Here is a 24,991-nt window from a genome sequence, read left to right as displayed (position 1 = left end):
CAAAATTACTTCTGACCATTTTCCCCTCCCTTCTCGAAAACATAAATGAAGCTTAACGAAGCCCTACTGACAGTGAGTATGGGTTAAAGTACATTTTAAAATTTTACATCTTACCCAAGGGGAGGTGGGTGAGGAAATAGGTGAAGCAGGTGAAGGGGATTAAGAGTACACTTATTTTGATGATCATGGAGTCATATGCAGAATTGTTGAGTCACTATACTGCACACCTGAAACTAACGTAACACTGTTTTTTTAAAAACTACATTGGAAGACAAATCTAAACAAAAATGAAATTTATCATCCTTACCAAAGATAAACCTTTCATCGTCAATAAATCAAATTCAATACATTTAATATAGTTATTAATATGTCTTGACAACTGAAAAAGTTCCTCGTGTTTCTATAGTGTTCCTGAACGTTGTTTTGCTTTCCTAAACTTAACTCCAAAAATTCACTGTGGAGGTCTACAGGAAGTGTCTTAGTCAACAATAAAGATATTTCATAGAAAATAAAAAGGGATTTTTACCTCAAAGAGAAGAATTTCTAAGAATTGAGCAAGACTGCAAGCGCCTAAGTGGACAGGTTTGAGGCAGGAAAGTGGAATTCGGGATTCAAACCCGGGGAATTTCTTATCCGTGAAAAGCTATTATGCACACCTGCACCTAGGATTCTCAAGTCACATATTCCCCCCAGCCAAGGAACTTGCCAGAACCATTACTTCCATACTTGTTTAGGCCCCCCAAACCTCAATCAGATCTTCTTTTCTTTTCTTTCTTTTTTTTTTAAGAACATCTAAATAGTTCGCAACATACTGCTTTTACAAAATACATATTAAAAAGATGAAAGTTTCCTTCCAAAGCCTATCCTCATCCAGATGACTTCAATTCTTTCTTGTCAAAAGAAAGAAGCACCTGGCAACCAGCAGCCCCAGAAATGAACTCTTCATGAGGAAGACAACGCCAAATCTGCTGCAGCCAAAGAAACTCTAGTGCTCCTTGTGCGCTGTCACTGGAGATGGAAAGCTACACCATGGCAAGGTCTGTACAGAAAAGGAAAGAGGTCTGGAGCGCGCGCGCACACACACACACACCCAAACACACACACCCAAAAAGGCAATCTTCTTCGGACCTATAGGCAGAAACCTGGCATCCTCACGCCCACTGGCAACGTGACAATTTACAACCGGGTAACACCTTCTAATTAGGAACGTTCTAGCCTTTTAAAGATGAAAAATTAAACTGCTTCCCACAAGTAAGATAAACCAGGCACTGGCGCCTGTTACTGAGAACCTCCAGTGAATCAAACCTCCGTGTCGCTCCTGAACCTGACAAGCCAGTGACTGGGTTTCCCTACGGCGTGGAGGGGAGGAGCCCACCCCGCTCTTGTTGGGAGTGGAACTGGAAACAGAGGACAGGAGCAAGCGACTGAGCGCAGAGGCGTGAACAGCGTCCAAGCAGAGCTGAGCTCAGCACACCCGCAGGAGACAGACAGACAGACAGAGGGGGTCACACGGGGACCGGGTGCAGGCTGCAAAGCGGGATCCCGGGGCTGCGGAAGCGGCGCCGGGAGTCTCTCCCAGCAAAGGCGCGCGCGTCAGGCGCACACACGCCGCCCCCACGCCCGTCCGCAGCTGTCCGCGAGTCCCCTCCCAGAAGACACACGCCCGTACCCACCGGGGCACACGCCCCTCGGGCCGGCGGCGCGTACGTACCCAGCAACACGCAGAGCACATCAAGGGCCACGTACGGCAGCCGCGTCTTGTCAAACATGGTCCCGGCGGCCCGACGCGGGCGGTAGATGAGGCACACGATTCACGACACTGGGCCACGGGGTGGCGACGGCCCCTCGCTGTGCCTCCTCTCGGCGGGAGAAGCGCCTCTGAGGGCAGACGAGGTCCGCCCGGACCTCGCTGGCGGCCAACAATGGCGCCGGGGACCCCTGCCCTCGCAGCTCCCACGCCCTGAGACGTTCGCGTGCCAGCCGCGATTGCTCCGTGGTCTCGGGCCCTCCTCGGTAGGCCCTGGCCTGCCGGGGCGGTTAGCTGTCCCGATCCCGGAGCCCGCTCCAACGGGCGGGGCGTCGGAACCCGTGCTTTAAGGATGCGACCGGTAGGGAGGAGGAACGTGAGCTCGGCCCCTCCCGCGGGGCAGCGCGGGACTGGCCAGTCTGCGGCCTCGCTGGCTGAGGGGAGCCCAGCGAACTCTAAACGGCCAGTAATGGGGCGGTGGGGCGGGGCCGGGAACCCCAAGCCCGAGAGCTTTGGCCAATCAGCGCCGCCAGCCCCGCCCCGCCCGACCTGCGGACCCCGCCCCTAAATTGGGATGCACTGCGGTCTCGCTGACGTTGGGGGCGCCCCGGGTGTGAGGCGAGGGGCGTCGCTCTGACCGGCGTTCCTGTGGTGGTCGCAGGAGGATGTCTCGGGAGTCCTGGCCGGGGATTATTGCTGCCGGGAAGGAGAGCTAGGCTCCGGGCCCACAATCCCGCCCCCTTCCAGCCATCCTTATCCGTAAGGATTGGGTAATAAAGAGGTCTGAGGCAGGCAGGGGGAGACTTGTCCGAGCGTTATTTAGGCTCCTGTGAGCCTTTTGCTTGCTTAGGCTTCGAGGTGGGCCCTCAAGTGTGGTCTGGCTGAACCCAAAATTAGTACGAATCCTGCTAAGTCATCGCGCTCCTTGCTGTCTGATGCCTTTGATACGTGATCAAATAACTGATCCTCCACCTTTGGCCTGCCTTTCTGTTTCTTCTTAGTAATTTTCCATCCACTGACCCCCTCACTCTGCTTGTTTGTTGGCTATAAATTCCTAGCTGTCTTTACTGTATTCAAAGTGAAGCAAAATTTCTTTCTCCTATTGTAGTAATTTTGACCCCCCAATAGCAATAGTTTCCCTCACCATTGTAACAAGTGTAAATCATTTTTCTTTAACCTGGATGGCTCAGATGGTTAAGCGTCCACCTTCAGCTCAGGTTCTGGAATGGAGTCCCGAGTCGAGTTCCCTGCTCAGCAGGGACTCTGCTTCTCCCTCTCTCCCTGCCTCTCCCCCTGCTTGTGCTCGCTCGCTCTCTCTCTCAAATGAATAAATAAAATCTTAAAAAAAAAAAAAAAGAATGTAAATTTTGTATTTCACCTTTTGTCGCAATATCATTTTAAAAGTTTTAAGCAATTTATAACAAAAAGATGTGTCATTGTTGATATGGCTTTCTTTACTTCCAGAGTAAAGTACAAAGTCCCCAGAGTGAAAGGCCACAGTAAATTGAAATTATGTGTGATAGCTAAGTAGTTGGTATTCATTCAAAACATATTTATTGTTACTGTGTGCTGGGCATATTCTAGGGACCGTGCTTTATTTACACAGATTTTGAAATAAACATTTATCTTTTTAAAAACGCCTTTTCAAAAGTAAACATTCAAAAAACCCTATTGATTAATTTTATTTTATTCACTCATTCATTCCTTCCGCATTTGTTGAGTCCCTCGATATACATCAAACTCAGTGCACACTATAGAGACACTAAAATGAACAAGAAAAGATCTTTGCCCTCTAGGAGCCAACCGCCCCGTCAGGAAGACTGATGTGTAATTAAATGAACATTGTGATGTTGGCTTACAGCAGGCACACAAAGCAGGAGTAAGTGTTTTGCCTGATAGCTCTGGAAACACTGCATAGGGAGGTGTACTTTCCCATCTCCCTGCCAACACCAGAAGACATTTTCTTAGGTTAGAAGGAGGTAAAGAAAACAGTTAATATATTAACAGATTTTTTGCCTTTTGGAGGAGTTACAGTTAATAATTTTAAAAATAGATCAACAAAAGAAAGTCCATTAAGATGTATTAAGCCATATCCTGTTTTTTAAATCCCAGACTGTACTCCCAGATGGTTGTACCATTTTACCTCACCCACACTAGCAGTAGTGACCATTCCACATTTTTATCAACATTTACTTATTTTTTCAAGATTTTATTTATTTGACAAAGAGATCACAAGTAGAGAGGCAGGCAGAGAGAGAGGGGGCTCTCTGAGAGAGAGAGCCTGCTCTCTCTTTCTGCCTGCCTCCCTGCTGAGCAGACTCCCTGCTGAGGAGACAGGGGGATGCGAGGCTCATCCCAGGTCCCTGAGATCATGACCTGAGCCGAAGGCAGAGGCTTAACCCACTGAGCCAGGTGCCCCTCAACATTTATTTTTCAGATGTCTTCATTTTTGTTAATTTCGTGATTATACTATGTAGTCATAATGAGTGGTTATCACAATGTAGTCATAATTTGATTTCCGTGATCACTAATGTGACTAGGCATCTTTCTCTAAATTTATTTACCACAAATGATTCTTTTGTCAATGGCCTGTCTTTTGCATATTTTTATATTGGGTTGATTTATCTGAGCAGAGAGCCTGATGCAGGGCTCAATCCCAGGACCCTGAGCCGAAAAGCAGAGGCTTTAACCCACTGAGCCACTAGGCACCCCAGGGTAGAAGTTCTTTTTTTTTTACCATTTTTATTTATTTATTTATTTGACAGAGATCACAAGTAGGCAGAGAGAGAGGAGGAAGCAGGCTCCCTGCCAAGCTGAGAGCCCGATGCGGTGCTCAATGCCAGAACTCAATCCCAGGACCCCGGGATCATGACCTGAGCCCAAGGCAGAGGCTTTAACCCAATGAGCCACCCAGGTGCCCCAGGGTAGAAGTTCTTTATATAGTCTCAATAGTAATCACTTATGGCTTGTGATTTCACTTCCTTTATGAACAGCTAGGTTACAGAAATCTACTGGCAGGTTTCTGTGAAAGTTCTTGCTCTCTTGACCAAAGGTAAAGACTGGCTTCCCTTCCCTTCTCTTTCCACTTTCTTTGAACATGAACATGATATTTAGAGCTATGGCAACCATCTTGTGATCATGAGGAAAAAGCCAAGAAGAGTAGTCCCCCTAGTCTTTAGATTATAATGTTAAACCACTAAAACAGTCAGCAACTAGCTACCTCCAGATTTTTTCATATGTGAGAGAAAAACAATTGTTTAAGCCTCAAATATTCACCACTGATACAAGGCTAAAGAGTATGCTGAGTCCTGTTTCTGAGAACTCACATGTCATATTACTCTAAGAAAACCTTTTACTTGAGCTAGCTTAATTGAATCAAACCATAATACCCTGAATAAAACAATTTGGGCAGACAGGAAAGAGTGCTGAGTGGACTGAAGAATGGTTTGAGCAAAGAGGCAAAACCAGTCGCCTATTCTGAGGCCTCTGAGTAAGACAGGTGAAAAACCTCACAGTGTGGGTGAGTGGAAGATAAGATTCTAAAAGTGCGGTTAGAACAGTTTATACCTTAAGAGTGTGTCTGGAGGCAAAGAAGAATCACTGAAAACGCATAGGGACCTGCTGAAAAGAGTAATTTAAAACAGGTAATCTAGCTGTGAGAGGAAGTCCTAATCTCTGTAGTGGGTTATAAACTGAAGAAGGGCAAACCTTATTTTGTAAACTGGATTATCTGGTTTCAAATCATTTTCTCTGTGTATTTCCATTTCGTTACCCTTCATCCTTCCTAAAATCTTGTTTATGGCTCCCAGTCCTTTTACAGTTTTGCTAAGAGGTATGAGGGTTAATGTCTTCTGCTAACTCTTGAGCCAGTGCACAAATGGGAAGAACCATAGAAGGAGGTGAACCTCTAGGATTAGCCTTGGGGACTTCATGGGTGGGCAAACGGGCTGCACCGAGGTAGCCCCTCCCATCCACCCTCTCCTTCAGTGTCAAGCTTGCAGAGCTTGAATGTTATGCTGTCGTTGGTTTTCAGGAAGCCAAAATTTTCTTAAGAGGCTTACTGTGATGATCAAACACGAAAAAGTGTGAGTGCAGTTGCCTAGCAAACGTCTGATCTAAGCAAACAATATATATATTTTTTCAAAAACAAAGATTTCTGTGACTCCACCTCCATTATTTCTGCTTTCCTAACACCCACTCAACCCCAAATCTACCCTGGTTCCCTAATCCACTGAAATGGTGTTGGTCTGACGTGACTTGTTCTTAGTAAATCCACACCTGGTGCTTTTGATCACCACTTCCTTTCTCTACATGCTCACAAATTATTGCCTTAATAATCTCTTTAAAAATGTATCACCAAAATACAGGAGTTAATCACCTATAAGATATCTATAGCATTAGAGACAATGCATATATTGTGCTTTAAAAAAAATCTTGAATAGGATGGCCATCCATTTCCTACTCTTCAGAATCCACCTTCTTCAGCTGTTTCAGCCACATAATAAAACCCATCCTTCTCTCACAACCCTTGCTTTGTGCTCTTATATTATCCATGTGCCTCTCCTAAACCCCATCCCTGGATGGGTACAACTGCTGAACTCGTTGCCTTAAGCAATAGGCCTCCTTCAGCATTGTATTCCCAGCTCCAGAGTTGTACTCAGCAGTTAAAAAAATTTTTAAAGTTTTAATAAAAAAAAGAGAAAAGGGAAAATAAATCTTGAGAAGAGAGGCAAGCTGTGCCTCCCACACTTTTCTGCTGTTATTTTAGCAAATGGAAGGTTGTCTGGGGTGAAGGTGGGAAGCAGGGTTAATTTGCCTGCTTACACGTCTATGATACCATTTCATAAGCGCTTTTTTGTGTTCTCTAGTATGTGAAGTGGTTTAAAAAGTGGATCTATTCCCTTCTAAATCACAATGGTACAGAATAATTCTAACTGGAAGTCAAAGAATCAAAGGAAAGCAAAGGAAACTTAGGTCCTTTCCTCCTTTTCTTTCTCATTAAGATCAGAGCCAGGAATGCATTTCTAGGCACTTCTTACCCTTCAGAGCTACCTTTCCTTTCAGAGTGTCTTCCCTAACAGATTTCATTTAGCTTATTCTTTTAAAATGCTACCTTTGAAGAGTCTATGGCAATGATACTAGAACTTTTTACTTTGAAATCATCTGGGGTGTTGGTTCAACAGGCTTCCCCTGTTGGCTTCCCAGGCAGGGTCTGGGGAAGGGGTGACAGGCACCATGTCCTGCTGCGATGGTGACAAGAAGAAGCCTCTGAAACAGCCCAAGAAGCAGGCCAAGGAGATGGACGAGATAAAGCATTCAAGCAGAAACAGAAAGAGAAGCAGAAGCAAGAAGAGCTAAAAACGAAAGCCACAGGGAAGGGGCCCCTGGCCACAGGTGGAATTAACAGATCTGGCAAAAGGGAAGCCAGTGACAGTGCCTGAGGCAATGGTGATCCTCAGTTCCATTCCTATTTAAACATCTGGATCCCCACTCCCCCTCCCCACCCTGTCCTAGCGTTTGTTGCCACCTATAACTAGAAAGAAGTGTTGTCTTAGATCCTGTTGTAGATTTAAGAACAAACTTTTGTAAAATAATAATAATAATAATTTTTTTTAATGAAGCAATCATTAAAAAAAAAATGCCCAGCTCCATTCTATCTCTGGAGATTCTAAGATAAAGATTTAGCATGGAACCTAAGCATTATTTTCTTATCATGTTTAACAAAAGCCCCAGGAGATTCTGATGGCCATCAGAATTTGAAAACCGCAGATCTAGTCTGTCCACATTTTCACTTTCCAGACAAGGTGGGGGTTTTTTGGGCAAATTTTTTTGTTTGTTTGTTTGGGTTTTTTTAAAGATTTTTATTTATTTGACAGAGAGAGACACAGCAACAGGAGGAACACAAGCAGGGGGAGTGCGAGAGGGAGAAGCAGGCTTCCTGCTGAGCAACGCCCTTCCCTCCCCACCTTGGGATCCCAGGACCCTGGGATAATGACCATAGGCGAAGGCAGAGGCTAGTTTTAGTCAAGTTTTAATAAAATGAAATCACTTTCCTCAAAATAATTACAACACATTAAGACCATTGTAAGCACCACACAGTAATTAAACACCTGGGCTCAGGAATCAGGTTCACCAAATACCTTTGAGCAAATTACCTAAAAGTTTCTGTGCACCAGTTTCCTCACTTGTAAGATAAGAGTGATAATAAAAGTACCTACCTTATAGGTTTATTGTGAGGATTAAATGAGATAATATGTCTAGAACACTTAGCACAACAATGCCAAAGCACACAGAAGTAATAAATGTTGGACATTATTAAATGAAGATTCCTGTCATCTCTTCATCAGAACCAGGTTGATAGTATGTTCTACGAGCCTAAGAATAGTGTTCAGGGGCTCTCCAAACTCTGCAATTTTATGTTAAATTTTATGTTTATGTATTCTGCTGAGAAATATATCTATAGGTAGCTCTTCCCAGATTCTCCAAGAGGGTCTGTAACTGTCCTGAGCTCTAGAACCTAGCTTCGTAAACAGCGCCCTTAACTGGCAGTGTCTGCCTTCCCTCAGGCTTCTCAGAAAGGTGGATTCAGACCACACCCCAGAAATACTAAATCAGAATCCGCGTTTCAGTAAGATCCCAAGTGATTCCCGTGCACATTAACATTTGACAGGCACTGCTCCAGAAATTTCCCAAATTTCCGTGATAATGAGAATAACCTGGTATCTTATTAAATATGCAGATTATCTGGGATCTTCTTTAGAAATTGTGACTCATTAAATCTGGGTTATTCTTTTGCGGTTGGGGTGAGTGTTATTCTTATATTTAGGGAGGAAACACTGGTCTCAAAGATGAAGTCATCTGTAAGTGAAGAATTTGTCAGAGAATCTGTTTTTTGTTGACCTAGCCTTCCTGCCATAGCTTCTTTGTCTTTGCAGGTAAGAGTGAAGGAGAGTGTATTTAGTACTGAGGCTGCTTAAAGCCCAGATGATTTCCAGTTCCTATGCATGTGAAGCCTTGCGATCAATCCCTTTGTTTTCTCTAGTAAGCTTGCTTCTCTATAGCTAGCCACAAAAAATGCCTAATGCAATGTGTTGGTATTTTATAGAATGCAATATGTAATACATATAAAGCAATATTGCTAACGTTATACTTGAGAATTTACATTCCAGCATAAGAGCTAAAAATATCATCCCGTTGAAGTCACCCTGGGTAATCCTTCCCAATCCCATACCCTCAGCCTGCTCATTTTCCACTCCCTCCAACACAGAGTTCATGACCACCTTCTACATTTTGCCTTTATCATTCTCTTCACTTAAAAGAAAATCATGGTGGGGTGCCTGAGTGGCTTAGTCCATTGAGAATCCTACTCTTGATTTCAGCTCAGGTTATGGTCTCAGGGTAATGAGATAGAGCCCCGCCTCAGGCTCTGCACTCAATAGGGAGTCTGCCTAGGATTCTCTCCCTTTCCCTCTGCCCCGCCCACCCCCCCAACTGGTGCTTAATCTCTCTCTCAAATAAATCAATCAATCTTCAAAAGAAAATGATGGCTTTGCCACATATTTGTCCCTAGTCAGTGTTTAAAATGTTTTGAATTTTATAAGAACAGTGTGCTATGTACACTAGTAAGGATTTGCTTTTCTACTCATCATTATTACTAGTGTTTATTCATGTTATTTCCTGATCCTACCGATCAGTTATTCTCACTGATGGATAAATTTCTATTTGTGTAAATATGCCCTTCTACTTATTCATTCACCTGCCAATTGACATCTGGGTGATTTACTTCAGACTTTTAAAATGCATTTCAAAAAAATACATGTAAGCAGGGGTATCTCTAGAGCACTTAATAGGAGTGGAATAGCTAGGGTACTGGGGTAGGTTGGCAATGACCCCCAAAGATATGTGCACATCCTCACCCTTCAAACCTGTGGCCATACCTCATACAGAAAAAGAGTTTTAGAAAATGTGATTAAGTTAAATATCTGGGGATTTTCTTGATTCAAGATTATCTTGAATTATTCCAGTGAGCCCTAAATGCAATCCCACCCTCCTTATAAAGCGGGAGGCAGAAGGAGATTTGAATCTAGACAGAAGAGAAGAAGGCAACGCGCCTTTTCAACACCTTGATTTCAGTCCAGGGAAACTGACATTAAACTTCTGGTCTCCAGAACTATGAGGAAATAAATTACTCTCTTTTTAAGTCATCAAGTTTGTGGTCATTTGCTGCAGCAGACATCAGAAACTAATATAAGTATGCATATATACAACTTGAGAAGATAATGCCAAACTATTTTCAACTGACGATATGTCAACGTCATGTATCAAATATTAGTTCCAGTGGTGGTTCCAGAATTCTTGTATAGGAGGATTTAGGAAACTTGTTTTGAAGTTATATTTTCCCAATATGGGGAAAAACCCATCAAGGATCCCTATCAAAGACCGTTGGTGGCGAGAGTGGGTTGCTATTCATAGACACACTCTCAAGTTATTACTTTGCAGGCTTACTAATCACAACTGAGTTCTCTGCTTAGTTGTATCATTCTCTTGTTGTTGGAAATCACAGAGAGATAATCTTGTTGGCCTCAGGCTGGGGAGGTATAACTAGTTCTTAGATGCCTGAGCAGGTTTTTAGGATCATTGGCGTGCCGTGTGTTTATTGGAATGATTTCCCTATTTATGAAGCTACTTTTGTTGTTACACCAAGAGTAGGTTTATGTAGAAGCATTGCCCTGTTTTTTACACCTTGCAGAAACAGCATGTCTTTTCAGAACAGAGCTTCCAAGAACAGCCCAGGGGACTGAACTGCAGATAAGCCCACCTTGCCCTTTACTCTTTGCCTGTTTGTTTGATTCAACACAGCTCGCAGCTCTTGGTCCTGCCAAACTTCAGACACTCTAGGATCACTGTTGCTGCTGCTGCTGTCAGTTGCAGCCCATAAGGGATAAAGGGAAGAGATTTTTTAAGAAGACTTTTAGTTATTTATTTATTTGTTATTTTTTTGAGGGAGAGGGCAAGCGTGTGCTCAAGCAATCATGGGCAGGGGATAAGGCAAAGGGAAAGAATCTCAAGCAAACCTCCTGCTGAGCTCAGAGCCCCACTGGGGGCTCGATCTCACAACCCTCAGATCATGACCTGAGCCGAAATCAAGGGTCAGTCACTTAAATGACTGAGCTGCCCAGGCACCGCAGGGATAAAAGCATGAGATTTTTAAAAAATTTTTATTTCCAACAATCAGAGGACAATAAATTAAAAAAATAAAATAGTTAATAATAAATAATAATAATAAATAAATAATAATAAAATAAATAAGTTTCTGTTTCTGCTTTCACAAATTACCACAAACTTAGTGGGGTAAATCAACATGAAGTTACAGCCTGTGGATCACGAGTCCAACATGTGTCTCACTGGGCTAAAATCAAGGTGCTATCAATTCTGTGCCTCTTTCTGGAGGATTTAGAGGAGAATCCATTTCTTTCCCTTTTGCAGTTTCTAAAGGCTGCCTACATTCCATGGCTTCAAGTCTCTCTCCTTCCTCTTCAAAGCCAGCAAGAGTACATCTCTGACCATCTTTCCATAGGCACATCTCCTTCTAACTGCAATGGGAGAAGTTCCCCAATTTTAATTTTATTTTTTTTAACATATAATGTATTATTAGCCCCAAGGCTAATGTGGATCTCCAGCTTTACACACTTCACAGCATTCACCATAGCATACACCCTCCCCAATGTCTATAACACAACCACCTTCTCCCTACCCCCTGCCCCTGGCGACCCTCAGTTTGTTTTGTGAGATTAAGAGTCTCTTATTGTTTGTCTCCCTCCCGATCCCATCTTGTTTCATTTATTCCTTTCCTACCACCCAAAACCTCCACGTTGCCTTTCAACTTCCTCATATCAGGGAGATCATATGATAATTGCCTTTCTCTGATTGACTTACTTCGCTCAGCATAATACCCTCTAGTTCCACATCATTGCAAATGGCAAGATTTCATTTCTTTTGATGGCTGCATAGTATTCCATTGTATATATATATACCACCTCTTCTTTATCCATTCATCTGTTGATGGACATCTAGGTTCTTTCCATAGTTTGCCTATTGTAGACATTGCTGCTCTAAACATTCAGGTGCACGTGTCCCTTCGGATCACTACATTTGTATCTTTAGGGTAAATTCCCAGTAGTGCAATTGCTGGGTCATAGGGTAGCTCTATTTTCAACCTTTTGAGGAACCTCCATGCTGTTTTCCAGAGTGGTTGCACCAGTTTGCATTCCCACCAACAATGTAGGAGGGTTCCCCTTTCTCTGCATCCTCACCAGCATCTGTCATTTCCTGACTTGTTAATTTCAGCCATTCTGACTGGTGTGAGGTGGTATCTCATTGTGGTTTTAATTTGTATTTCCCTGGTGCCCAGTGATGTGGAGCACTTTTTCATGTGTCTGTTGGCCATCTGGATGTCTTCTTTGCAGATATGCCTGTACATGTCCTCTGCACATTTCTAGATTAGATTATTTGTTCTTTGGGTGTTGAGTTTGATAAGTTCTTTATAGATTTTGATACCAGCCCTTTATGTGATGTGCCGTTTGCAAGTATCTTCTCCCATTCTGTGGTCTGTCTTTTGGTTTTGTTAACTGTTTCCTTTGCTGTGCAAAAGCTTTTGTTCTGGATGAAGTCTTAATAGTTCATTTTTGCCGTTGCTTCCCTTGCCTTTGGTGATGCTTCTAGGAACAATCTGCTGCGGCTGAGGTCGAAGAGTTTGCTGCCCCTGTTCTCCTCAAGGATTTTGATGTCTCACATTGAGGCCCTTCATCCATTTTGAGTCTATTTTCGTGTGTGGTGTAAGAAAATGGTCCAATTTCATTTTTTTGCATTAAGTTCCCCAATTTTAAAGATACATGTGATTTTTAGGTCCCGGGTATCTCTTGTCAAGGTCCTTAATTTAATTACACCTGCAAGTCCCTCTTGCCATATAAAGTAATATTTGCAAGTTCTAATAATTAGGACATGGGTATCTTTGGGGGAGGCATTATTCTCTTTACCATAGCAGAATTCTTTAAAGAGGGAAATACAGAACAAACACTATGCTTATTTAGCTACAAGTACTATAGACATATATGTCACATAAGCAAACTGTTGTCCTGAGGGTCCATTAGAGCATTTCATTTAAAACTTTTTGGGGCACCTGGGTGGCTCAGTCAGTTAAGAAGCTGCCATTGGCTCAGTTCATTATCTTGAGGTCCTGAAATTGAGCCCCATGTCGGACTCCCTGCTCAGTAGGGAGCCTGCTTCTCCTCCCTCTGCCTTTGCCCTCTTCCCCAACTCCTGCTCATTCTCTCTCTCTCAAATAAATAAATAAATACGTCTTAAAAAAAAAATTATATGTTGGTGGCTCCATCAGTTAAACGTCTGACTTCAGCTCAGATCATGATCTCAGGGTTGTGGGATCAAGTCCCACATTGGGCTCCCTGCTCAGCAGGCAGTCAGCTTGTTCCTCTGCGCCTTCCACCCCACCCCCCACCTCGTGCTTTCTCTCTCTCAAATAAATAAAAAAGCCTTTAAAAAATAAATAAGAAATGAAAAGATTATATGTCTTAGTTATTTAGTGAGACTAATTACATGGAAATTTTATTTCATGGAACTTTAATAAAAATATGACATGTACCAACCTACATTGAAAGCCATTTTGCTTTCTCCTAATCTTAATTGTTCTCCCAGTAATACTAGACTTTCACTTTCCTAGGAATGTAACACTTTACTACAAAACCGTAGTAGAAACCTAACGTAACAAGCATCTGGTATTACTTATCTCGTACATGCTTTTTGCCAAAGTGAGATACTGAGAGAGGTGCCTGGGTGGGTCAGTCAGTTGGGCGGCTAACTCTTGATTTCAGCTCAGGTTATGATCTTGGAGTCCTGGTATGGAGCACCAAATCGGGCTCCGCGCTCAGCAGGAAGTCTTCTTCTCCTTCTGCCTCTGCCCCTCCCCCACCCTGCTTGCTTGCTCGCTCTCCCTTTCTCAAATAAATAAATCTTTTTTTAAAAAGTGAGATACAGATAAATATTTATTGCCAGGTAGATAAAAGTAAAGTCTTAGTTTATAGGCCTGGTTTTCTAATTTTATTTATTTTTTATTATTTTTTTAAAGATTTCATTTATTTATTTGACAGAGATCACAAGGAGGCAGAGAGGCAGGCAGAGAGAGAGGAGGAAGCAGGCTCCCTGCTGAGCAAAGAGCCCAATGTGGGGCTCGATCCCAGGACCCCGGGAAGATAACCTGAGCCAAAGGCGGAGGCTTTAACCCACTGAGCCACCCAGGCAACCCTGGTTTTCTAATTTTAAAAAACCTGACTAATTCCCATAAAAGAGTATTCAGTTCACCAAAAAAAGAAAGTTCTAGGTGCTTAAAAATAAATAAGTTTCAGAAAAACAACCTATCACATTTTCACACCAGAAATATGTGTTGGACTATATTGAAAAGAATCTCTTTCAAATTTTCTCCTCTAATTCTGATCAGATAGTTTCCCTTGCAAACTATGCACATCCAATCATCAAATATTTATTAAGCAGCTCCTATGTACTAGATACTCTAGTGATATGGCTTCCAGAAGACATTATACCCTTGTGGCCTTTTTGAAGGCCACAGGAGGCAGCCTTTCAGAAGGTACCGAGATTCATCACACATTTGGAGGAACCTCAAAAATGCCTCAAGGCCCCACCTACATGAAGGGGACCTTCCTGCCTGATTCTTGCCCACCTGGCCCAGGAGCAACTGGAGGCCTGGTTCTGAACCCTTGTTAGCCCTGTGGCTGTGGCCCTGCAGCAGCCAGGATCCAACAAGGAATTTAATAAAGGGGATTGGTTACCTGGGTAATGAAATAGCTGAGATGCCGGAGGGGACATTCCAGTATCCCCAGATATTAGCAGCAGCAGAAAGAACATACACTACCACCTGAAAGCAGGATAGAGGGTAGAGAATCATATGATTAGAGCCCATGGGCAAGTGTCGGCCAGTGGAAGCCAGAACCGCAGTGGGCCTGTCTGATGGAAGTGGAAACCGTGAAGGAGACACACTGGCGGCCAGAGGAGGCTAAGACAGAAAAGCCAGGAAAAGGCCCTGCTTTCTTTCTTCAGCCCTTCAGATGGATGCCAGCATCTCTCACTGACTGATCCCCTCTGAAAGCCAGGCTGTAGGGCGCTAGGAAACAGCCCACAGGAATCAGGCACCCTGCCCTGCTGAGCAGAGCGACAAAAAGCTGAAGAATAGATCTGAGAATGCTGACCCAGGACTGATACAGGACTAGTATGAGATGTCTCGGATTCCAGATGCCTACCTGTTTCATAGTTACCTACAGCTGAGCCCTGCACACTAGCCAGTTAGAATTTCTATGATCTCTCACCGCAACTCCCCATCACCAGCTTCCTGTCTGAGTGCACACTGGAATCACCTGGAGACCATTTGAAAAAGAACCAATTTCTGGGCTTCTCCCCAGATACTGAATAAGAGTTTTGAAAGTAAAGTATAAAAACCTGTATTTTTAGCATCTCAACTTGATTCTGATGTAGATGGCCTTTGGACAAATTTTTTTTTTTTTTAAGATTTTATTTATTTGTCAGAGAGAGCGAGCGAGAGCGAGCACAGGCAGACAGAGTGGAAGGCAGAGTCAGACGGAGAAGCAGGCTCCCTGCGGAGCAAGGAGCCCGATATGGGACTCGATCCCAGGACGCTGGGATCATGACCTGAGCCGAAGGCAGCTGCTTAACCAACTGAGTCACCCAGGCGTCCCAAGGACAAATTTTTTAAGTGGGTCTTAAAGGTGGGACTACTCTAATTCCAAATTTCTAGATCTTCCACGTTTTCTTTCATCCTGATAGAATGAAACCTGTCATGCTGGACTGTAGAATGCAGGTGGTCTCCAAACAAACACACAATATTTAATATATAAAAATAGATTGAACTTTATATTATTCCTAAAATCCAAATGATAGATTAATTTCAGTATCATTCTTATAACCCAACAATGTCCAATAATATCTGTGAACATACTGTTTTTCTGGTTTAAATTGAATTAAGTGTGGCATTAAAAAGAAAACTTCCTCCATAATGTGATTTTAGTTAATACAGGGATTGGCCATTTTAGACTTTAGCCATAATTGTGTATTTTTCACATATTTGAAAAGGTACTAAACATCAGAAGCCTGCATCCGTAGACAACAGGATTCATGGGCACCTGGGTGGCTTAGTTGGTTAAGCATTTGACTTTGGCTCAAACCATGATATCAGGGTTCTGGGATCGAGTCACACATTGGGCTCCCCTCTCAGTGGCAGGTGTGTGTGGGGGGTGGGGGGTCTGTTTGTCACTTTCCCTCTGCCCCTAACTGCTCATGCCCTCTCTCCCTCTCAAATAAATAAATAATATGTTTGGGGAAAAAAGAAGACAGGATTCATTTCTTGCAGATTTGGTCCTTCTTGTAATTTATCAGTATCTTGGCTATTATTTTGTTTTGTTTCTTACTAAAGACCGAACGGCAATCTGAGGAGGTACCTTAATGACCACACAGTACTAGGGGAAGGAGAGAGCTGAGCAATTGGGGCTCTGAGTCTGGATCTAGCTTGGACCTGAGCACATTTTTCTTTAATGTTTTACATATTAGGTTTCTACCTACAATTTCATGTGGAAAAGAAAAAAAGCTTTCCTTTATTCAGTTTTGAAAATCCTGGATTCTGAACAAGGCTTCACATAGAGCAAATGAATAAAAGTTTCCATAATTGCAGAATCTTACATGTTTGATGTTTCTGGGAAGTAGGTTCCTGATAGAGGTGTGATTTAAGGCAGCTTAGAGACATAATTCTGAACAGGCTTATTAGTCTGCTTTTAACTATAGGTTTTGTTGATGGTGATAGGATGAAACTCTCTGAAAGCTGTCAGCCAGGAACAATGTATGCATAACCCAGGGGATGAGAAACCGGGTTAACAAACATCATGTAGTCAGGAAACATTGTGGTTTCTTAAGTTAACTGCTAATGCATTATTTTAGGTAGAAACCTCCTTTTGCTCTGACAGGGCTACTTTTAAAAGAGCTTTTCCCCTGAAACCTTAGGTAGCATGGAATTGTCATCAAGAAATAATTTTTCATCTTTGAAATGTTTGCTTATTTCCTTAGTGAATTTTTGCAATGTGACTCTGTTGTATCTTTTTCCTACCTTTACAGATATAATGTAGCTTTTAAAAATTGTTCACTTTTTTTTTTTGTTTTTTGCCTCCAGCAAGATACATTTTATACTCATTTTGAGTTCCATTTAAGATGTGGTTAAAACCAGCCAGTAGTGTTTAGTAGTTAAAAATAGTGCACATGAAAAAGTGTTCATCATCATTAGCCATCAGGGAGATTCAGATCAAAACCACATTGAGATACCATCTTACACCAGTTAGAATGGCCAAAATTAATAAGGCAAGAAACAACAAAGCTGCTTTGGAAAACAGTGTGGAGATTCCTCAAAAAATTGAAAGTAGAGCTACCCTATGACCCAACAATTGCACTACTGGCTATTTACCCCAAAGATACTCTCTACCTGCCTCTCTGCCTATTTGTGATTTCTGTCTGTCAAGTAAATAAATAAAATATTTAAAAAAAAAAGTCTCTTATGGTTTGTCTCCCTATTTGATTTCATCTTATTTTATTTTTTCCTATCTTCTCCTATGATTCTCTGTTTTGTTTCTTAAATTCCACATATGAATGGTTTCATATGATAACGGATCTTTCTCTGAATTGACTTGGCAGAATACCTTCTATTCCATCCACATCACTGCAAATGGAAGATTTCATATTTTTGGATGGATGCACAATGTCCTTTGATCCAACAATTCCACTTCCCAAACAGGTCTGCAAAGATGGAAGAATGGTCACTGCATTGTTTATAATAGCAAAAAGTTAGAAATAACAAATCTTCATTAGTAGGGATTATAAAAAGTGTGGTTACATACATGCAGTGGAATACTATATTGTCATTTTTAAAATGTAGTAGATACACATATCTGGACTCTGAAAGATGTTTAGATATATTAGAAAATTACTAAACAGAATATATAGTAGAAACCATTTGGTAAAAATATCAAGTCATCATATGTAATAGATAACATATTAGATATTATGTATTAACATTACATAATACATATAATACATAATATTTAATGGGTATATAAGCTAGCTATATACACTAGGTAATATTATCAAACTTTTCACAGTAATTATTTCTATGACTATTGTGAGTTACAATTATAGGAGATGTTTGTTCTCCTTTATTCATTTCTGCATGTAAGTTGTTTTTAGTAAGCATGACAATTTATAATACATTATAGTATAATACATACAGTTTATGATATAAAATACATAAAATTTTGGTATTGATGAAAGACTGGAAAGAAATACACTGACATGATTATAATGCTTGTTTCTAATTGATAGAACCATGAAAGATTGTCACAATTTTTTTGTGCTAGACGGGTGCCTGTGTGGCTCAGTTGGTTAAGCATCTGCCTTTGGCTCAGGTTTTGATCCCAGAGTCCTGGAATAGAGCCCTGCACCAGGCTCCCTGTTCAGTGGAGAGCCTGCTTCTCCTCATGCTCTCTCTCACACCTACGCCCTTTCCCTCTCTCTCAAATAAATAAATCTTAAAAAATAAGTTTTTGTGTGCTGTAATAACTCCATGTATAATTCCAATCTCATGTGTTAATGCTCTGCTTTTGTAATTAAAAAATAAAAAGGTAGAAAAAGGAGGCAGGGAGTCAGAGAATGAGTTGTTAAGGATTGGATTAGGTTCTTAGGTCACACCTAAACATCTTCTAGCTTCAGTTCACTCTCTTTAGTCACTGAGAATGTTACATTTTCAGAATGCCAAAAGTGCAATTTAGTGGATCAGTTTCTTCTTTAAGAAGGCCCAATTATGGGAGAAAAGGCATTAGAGATAAATATATGAATTGTTTTTGCTGGAGGGTTCCACCAAATGTGTTCTTACCTGGTGGTAATCATATTTCCTAATTTTGCCATTTGATCATATAAACTGCTGGAGCCAGAGTCCCTCATAGCAGAGGACACTCGCTCCTGAGGCATGGCTTCTCCATTTGTTTGTAAGGATCCATCAGTGCATGTGACTACAAGCTAGAATCGATTTTATTTCATTTATTTTATTTTTTAAAAAGATTATTTATTTATTTGAGAGAGGGATAGTGCACATAAGCTCAAGTCTGGGAGGGGCAGAGGGAGAGGGGAAGCAGGCTCCCTATTGAGCAAGGAGCCAGAAACAGGGCTAGATCCCAGGACCCCGGGACCATGACCTGAGCTAAAGGCAGACGCTTAAGGGACTGAGCCACCCAGGCGCCTCTAGAGTTAATTTTATTTACTTTATTTTATTTTTTAAAGTTTTTTCAGTGTTCCCAAGATTCATTTTTTAGAGTCAATTTTAAACAAATAGTGGCTTTGGTAAATTTCTAGAGCATCGGAGTTTTGAGGCGGTAAGTCCTTCAGTCCTGTGATGTCAGCTTACTTCTCAGAAGAACTCCCAGCTCAGATTTTCCCAGAAATCTGACCATCTGAAGCAAAGATGTAGACACCAGGTCTTTACCTTGAGGATTCCATTTCCGGTAAACTCTCTTGTGGGCAAATTTTCATACGCCAAGAAAACTTCTGCAGCAGACTTTGGTTGTCCTAGAATTTGAATTTCATAGATCACAGTTCATAAAAGGTCCCCCTCATAGGAGGCTCCTACCAGGACCCCTGTTTTCCCTGCATATACAGTTCTTGCTGATTTTCTACTTTTCTAATAAGAGAGGGAATAGAGAAGAGGGATCAATAATTGGCAGCCAGACCAAAATCCACAAGTTACCAACCAAGACCACAGCAGGTGGGATTTGCCACAAAACCAGAAAGACAACCAGAATTATGGCATTTGAGTCAGCAAATAGCAGTATCATTTAGCAAGATGCTTGTTGCTGATGGAAAACCATTTCATAGATGGAAAATCATCAAATTGCTTCACTCTTTTGCTGCTGTGTTTTTAATTGGCAGGCCCTAAGGCTTTGTGGCATGAGTTCCGAATACATAAATAAAGTCATTTCATGTCATAAAACCTTTTCAAATGGCAAAATTAGGAAAGGAGAGTTGATTCAAATGCCACAGAGACAAAAAATGTGTTTTTCCGGGACAAAGGAAAATGAGTGATTTAAGTTTGTGGCAAATTTTAGTCTCGCTGCGCACCCACACAAATAATCTTTTTTAAAAATTATATTCAGCACTTGGGTACAAGTACATAGTGTCCCCAGGAAGTTCAAATGTCTATTATCATTATTAATACCCTTGTTTTTCTCACTCGCTCATTGCCAAATACAACAAGGAATTAAACCCAAGCTACTGCGGCAAATGGGCCAGGAGCGTGAGGATCCTAGATAGAAAAAGCCTGGTCAGCTTTTCCGTTTCCTATAGGGCGGGTTCCTTCTCTCGTAAGGATGGCTTCTTGGAAAAGGTCACCACAGTGTGTCATACTGACAACTGTCTGATTTCACCAGGTAAAAGAGTTTCCTACATTTCCTTGGTTATGTTGGAAACACTCTTAAGATAGTAGTTACCTGCTTAGCAGTCAAAAGAGAAAGGGATCCAGAGGGATGCCACTATCTCAGGGGCTGTGTTTTCCCTCTGGAGATGCAGCCTCCATCTGAGGTCAGGTGTGATTTTGTGTTGTTTTCTCTGGGGGTTTTGCACAGAGTTCTCCTATCTTTGTAGACTCGTCTCAGTCTGTTCTCAGAACGGAGACTAAAGCAGTCCCCGAGGTATGCAGCTTTCAGCTCAAGTGGCCAAAGGAATGTCCCAACCAGGCATTTCTACCAGTGAGGCAAGCTAAGGGATTCTTTCTACTTTTTGGAACGTCAGTGAGCTGTGGAAGGAAGAAATGAGTATGGTTTCCTTTTTTCTTCTTCTTTTTTTAAAAGCTGAAACAGGAGCAGGATTGTAGCTGTCACAAGCTGACTAAATATTTTTTTACAACACCAAAGCCTTTAAAATCCTTGGAACGCTTGTGAGAACTAATGTTTATGTTGGGACCTTTACATTAATTGGGAGTGGGTTCTGTGTGTCCAACTTACATGTGCACCATGCCAGCCACGGCCGCTGCCGGGCCTCCACATCTGAGGAAGGTAAGGCGAGAAAATCATTCAATCCACCGTCTGGAATAACTTAAGACTGCAGAGAAGTCGACTTCAGCTCAATGGTCTGAAAATGGACGAATCAGAATGAGGTTTGCAGCAAGCCCAAGAACGCCCTTGACATTCAAACCACACACCCTAGCTTCCCTGACTACCAGACTCGTAATTCTACTCTGTCTCTCCACCTGGGGAAGTTCTGTGCAGTGTCAGAATTCAGCCAATAGGCCTCAAAACCCTGGGAGGATTCTATTTCTTAAAGATAAATCTAAGACCTAGTTGCAGAGGGTTGATTTCAATCTTCTCCCTTAATAGAATCCACCAAATAAAAATATATAGAAAATGGAGACGATGTGGCTTGAAAAAATTCACTTTAATCTGATTTATACCAGGGTGACTTAGCATTTATCCAGTAATCGGTTTTCAAGTTGAAACATTTTTTTAAAAAATGAATCTATGGATCAGTTCACTGGAATGTTCACCAGCTACTCGTTTGCACATATTAAATATTAGCCTTTAATAGGGTTGCTGAGCCAGTTTACATGTGAATTGACCCTGAGGAAATCTGAGTGTGACTGTAAAGGTCTAAAGGTCATGACCATAATTTAGAAAAAAGACAAAAAGGTTGTCTTCCTATGGTTACTCTGTAGGGTTAGCTTTTGTGTGGGACATATCCCTGGCTATTATTGTCAAAGTATAATTTTTAAACATTGAAAAATGGCATTTCATATTTATTTACCTTGGTAACTGGGGCACCATCAGGATGGTCAAACCGAAAGGAGAGGAGTGGAGAGGAGAATTCAAGGACAGAATTCAAGGGATTGAGTATATGCGGTTTATGAAAGAAAGAATCCAGGAATCAGATTGCTAAATTAGGTGTTGTTTTGTTTTGTTTTGTTTTAAAACTGATGGGAATGCAACATGGTACAGCCACTCTGGAAGACAGTTCAGCAATTTCTCACAGGGCTAACCATACCCTTACCATGGGATCCAGCAATCACAAATAAACTGAAAGTTCATGTTCCCACAAAAACCTGCACACACATATTTATAGCAGCTTAAAAAAAAAAAAAGATTTTATTTATTTATTTGAGATAGAGCATGCACACAGAGGGAGATGCAGGCTCCCCGCTGAGCAGAGAGCCCTATATGAGGCTCAATCCCGGGACCTTGGGATGATGACCCAAGCTCTAGGTAGATGCTTAACTGACCGAGCCACCCAGGTGCCCTGATATAGCAGCTTAATTTATAAGGGCCCCAAAGTGGAAACCATCAAGATGGTTTCACAACAAGTGAATGGAAAAATAAACGGATATATCCATACAATGAAGTATTACCACGAAAAACAAATGATACAAAAAGACATGGGGGAACTTTAAATGCATATGACTAAGAGAAAGAAGCCAGTCTGAAAAGGCTATATATTCTATGATTCCAACCATCTGGCGTTTGGAAGAGGCAATAAAAATATCAGTGGTTTTGGGGCGCCTGGGTGGCTCAGTCGTTAAGCGTCTGACTTCAGCTCAAGTCATGATCCCAGGGTCTTGGGTTTGAGCCCTGCATCGGGCTCTCTGCTCAGTGGGGGGCCTGCTTCTCCCTCTCCTGTTCCCCTGCTTGTGTTCCCTCTCTTGCTGTGTCCCTCTCTGTCGAATAAATAAAATCTTTTAAAAAATCAAATCAGTGGTTTGCACATACACACACACATAAACTCACATTTCGTAAGAACAGGAAGAAAACTGTAGAAGAATGCACCCCTGAGATACATGATTATCTCTGGGAAGAGGAGTAAGACAAGAAATGAGAGATAGAGGACACAGATTAACTTTTTCCTCTTAAATTTTTGCATTATTTTATTCCTTGTGTATATACATATTAATTTAATAATTGAGGAGAACAACTCACTAAATGATAAACAAAAAAATTTTTCTACTTATTATCACAGGAAAAAAAAAGATCAGTGGTTGCCAGGGATACATGGAAAGTAGAAAGGTTGAATAGGTGAAGCATAGGACACTTTTAGGGCAGGGAAACTATTCTGTATGATATGTGAATGGTGGATATGTGACACTATGCATTTGCTAAATTCCACAGACAGTACAACACAAAGAATGATCCATAGAGTAAACTATGGACTCTAGTTAAAAATAATGGATCAATACTGGCTTGACGCTTGTAACAAATGTTCCCACACTAAGCATGATATTACTAATATGGGAAACGATGGAAGTCCAGACAAGGAGAGCAAGGATACACTCAACTGTCTGTACTATCTGTTCAGTTTATCTGTAAACCTAAAACTGCCAGAAAGTAAAGTCTATTAACTTCAAAAAACCTGTTGAATGTCCTATGGGTTAACAAAACCGTAATTTTTGAGATTCCTTTTTCCACCCAACAGAGATTATTTACAACTCTCCTCTACAAAAAGTCATTTGCCACTTATCAGTCTTCTATAGTTTATGTCTGGTCCTAAGCAATAACAAATAGTAAGTTAAAGGTGCATTTCCCTAGAGAACTGTGAAATATGTGGGCAGGCCTGTTCTACAATGCCAGGATGACACTGAAGGGAAGAGGCATATCGTCCTTGTGCCATATTTAAAAGTGTCAAATATTTTTTTCTTAGTATTATAACATATCCTATTTGCTAAAAAATTTTGTCACGCTCTTGGTCAATCTTGCAAATAAATTTCCAAATTAAGAATTAGCTCCTTGGGACACCTGGGTGGCTCAGTTGGTTGGACTATCTTCGGCTCAGGTCATGATCCTGGAGTCCCAGGATTGAGTCCCACATCCGGCTCCCGGCTCCACGGGGAGTCTGCTTCTCCCTCTGACCTTCTCCTCACTCATGGTCTCTCTCACTGCCTCTCTCTCAAAGAAATAAATAAAATCTTAAAAAAAAAGAAAAAAAAGAATTAGCTCCTTGTATCAGCCAGAGCCCAGTCAGGAGTCAGAAACCATAGCAATTATTTTAATAAATAATTAACTTATCTAATAAATAACTTAAATAATAAATAATCTGCCAGTTATTTAATATAAAGACAGTTGAGCAAGTGCTGGAAATCAGAAACACGGAAAAAGAACATGAAGATATCATAGAAGTAGCAACTTCAGGCAGTGATTATCACAGAAGTAGTAATTTCAGGACTGCAGGAACAAAGGGTGGAACCTGGAATATTACAATTTAGAAGCTCAGGAAGCAGAGACTAAAGATCTAAGGGTGCCTTAGGAACTCGGAGGGGGGACCCAGAATTACTGGGAGCCAGATCTCTGAAGTGGGGTTGTGATTGGATGGTATGGCATCACTGAGGGATTCAATAAAGCCAGTTGTGGGTATGTGGACCACCTGCAGACTGGAATTAACTGTGGCTACTAGAAGGGACTGACACTGCCGGGATGAAGGGCTGTTTGCAGGGTGACATTGATGACGTTGATAGGAACAGGAAACAAACAGGAAGGAGCAAGTGACTCGTTCCCCTAGCGCCTCCTATTGGCAGAACCTGCAAAGCGCAAAACGGCAAAACAGAATTGTGCTTTGGTTCACAAAGCAGTGACTAGAAGCCGGAATTTGAGGCTGAGACAAATGCTTAACAACCAGCACTCTGCTTTAACTGGGACGCTTAGAAATTAATAAATTTGCTGTTGTGGAAAAGCGTGGGCTTGGGGGCAGTCAGATCTGGTTTTTTATCGCAATTCAAATACGTGCTAGCATGTTACTCTAGGCAAATACTGTATTGTCTTTCATTTGTCTAAGCCTCAGTTTCCTTATATGAAAACAGGGACAAGAATATCTATCCATAGGGCTTTTGTGAGGATTGAATAAGGTCAGGTATATAAATTGCCTAGAGTGGTGGCAGAGACAGGCAAACTCAGGCAGTGGAACTTAATCTATTAATCACAGTATACACTGGCTTTCCAATCTATGTGGGGAATTACCTGGTTGGTCAAAAATAATACAGTTCAGGTGGGTGGAGGACAAGTGTATGTGGTTATTAAAAAGCAACATAAGGAATCTTTATGGTGATGGCACTGTGTGTATCTTGACTGTGTGGAAAGAACACAA

The 24,991-nt window shown here is 41.7% G+C and overlaps 1 protein-coding gene, 1 long non-coding RNA gene and 1 pseudogene across 3 annotated transcripts in view; 1 reads left to right on the top strand and 2 right to left on the bottom strand.

The window, feature by feature from the left end:
- The window catches only part of PLPP1 (phospholipid phosphatase 1), a 92,007-nt gene extending 90,124 nt beyond the window's left edge, over positions 1–1,883 (bottom strand). The window contains exon 1 of one of the 2 annotated variants that reach the window (XM_004744654.3): positions 1,712–1,883. In XM_004744654.3, coding sequence (XP_004744711.1) covers positions 1,712–1,769 — 58 coding nt within the window. In that variant the 5' untranslated portion in view covers positions 1,770–1,883. The remainder of the gene's footprint in view (positions 1–1,711) is intronic. The other variant, XM_004744653.3, reaches the window with a different exon arrangement.
- Positions 1,884–6,982: 5,099 nt separating this feature from the next.
- Positions 6,983–7,188, top strand: LOC123390813 (annotated as a pseudogene).
- A 10,217-nt stretch (positions 7,189–17,405) lies between these two features.
- Positions 17,406–24,991, bottom strand: part of LOC106005068 — a 39,401-nt gene continuing 31,815 nt past the window's right edge. Inside the window, exons 3-5 of the long non-coding RNA XR_001178219.2 lie at positions 20,878–21,004; positions 19,365–19,447; positions 17,406–17,626 (exon numbers count right to left, since the gene is read on the bottom strand). This is a non-coding gene — a long non-coding RNA (uncharacterized LOC106005068). The remainder of the gene's footprint in view (positions 17,627–19,364; positions 19,448–20,877; positions 21,005–24,991) is intronic.

The sequence above is a fragment of the Mustela putorius genome, unplaced genomic scaffold, assembly GCF_011764305.1.
Source record: "Mustela putorius furo isolate JIRA1106 unplaced genomic scaffold, ASM1176430v1.1 tig00000145_pilon_pilon_pilon, whole genome shotgun sequence".
Taxonomy (NCBI): Eukaryota; Metazoa; Chordata; class Mammalia; order Carnivora; family Mustelidae; genus Mustela; species Mustela putorius.
This window is presented reverse-complemented; position numbering and strand designations above follow the sequence as displayed.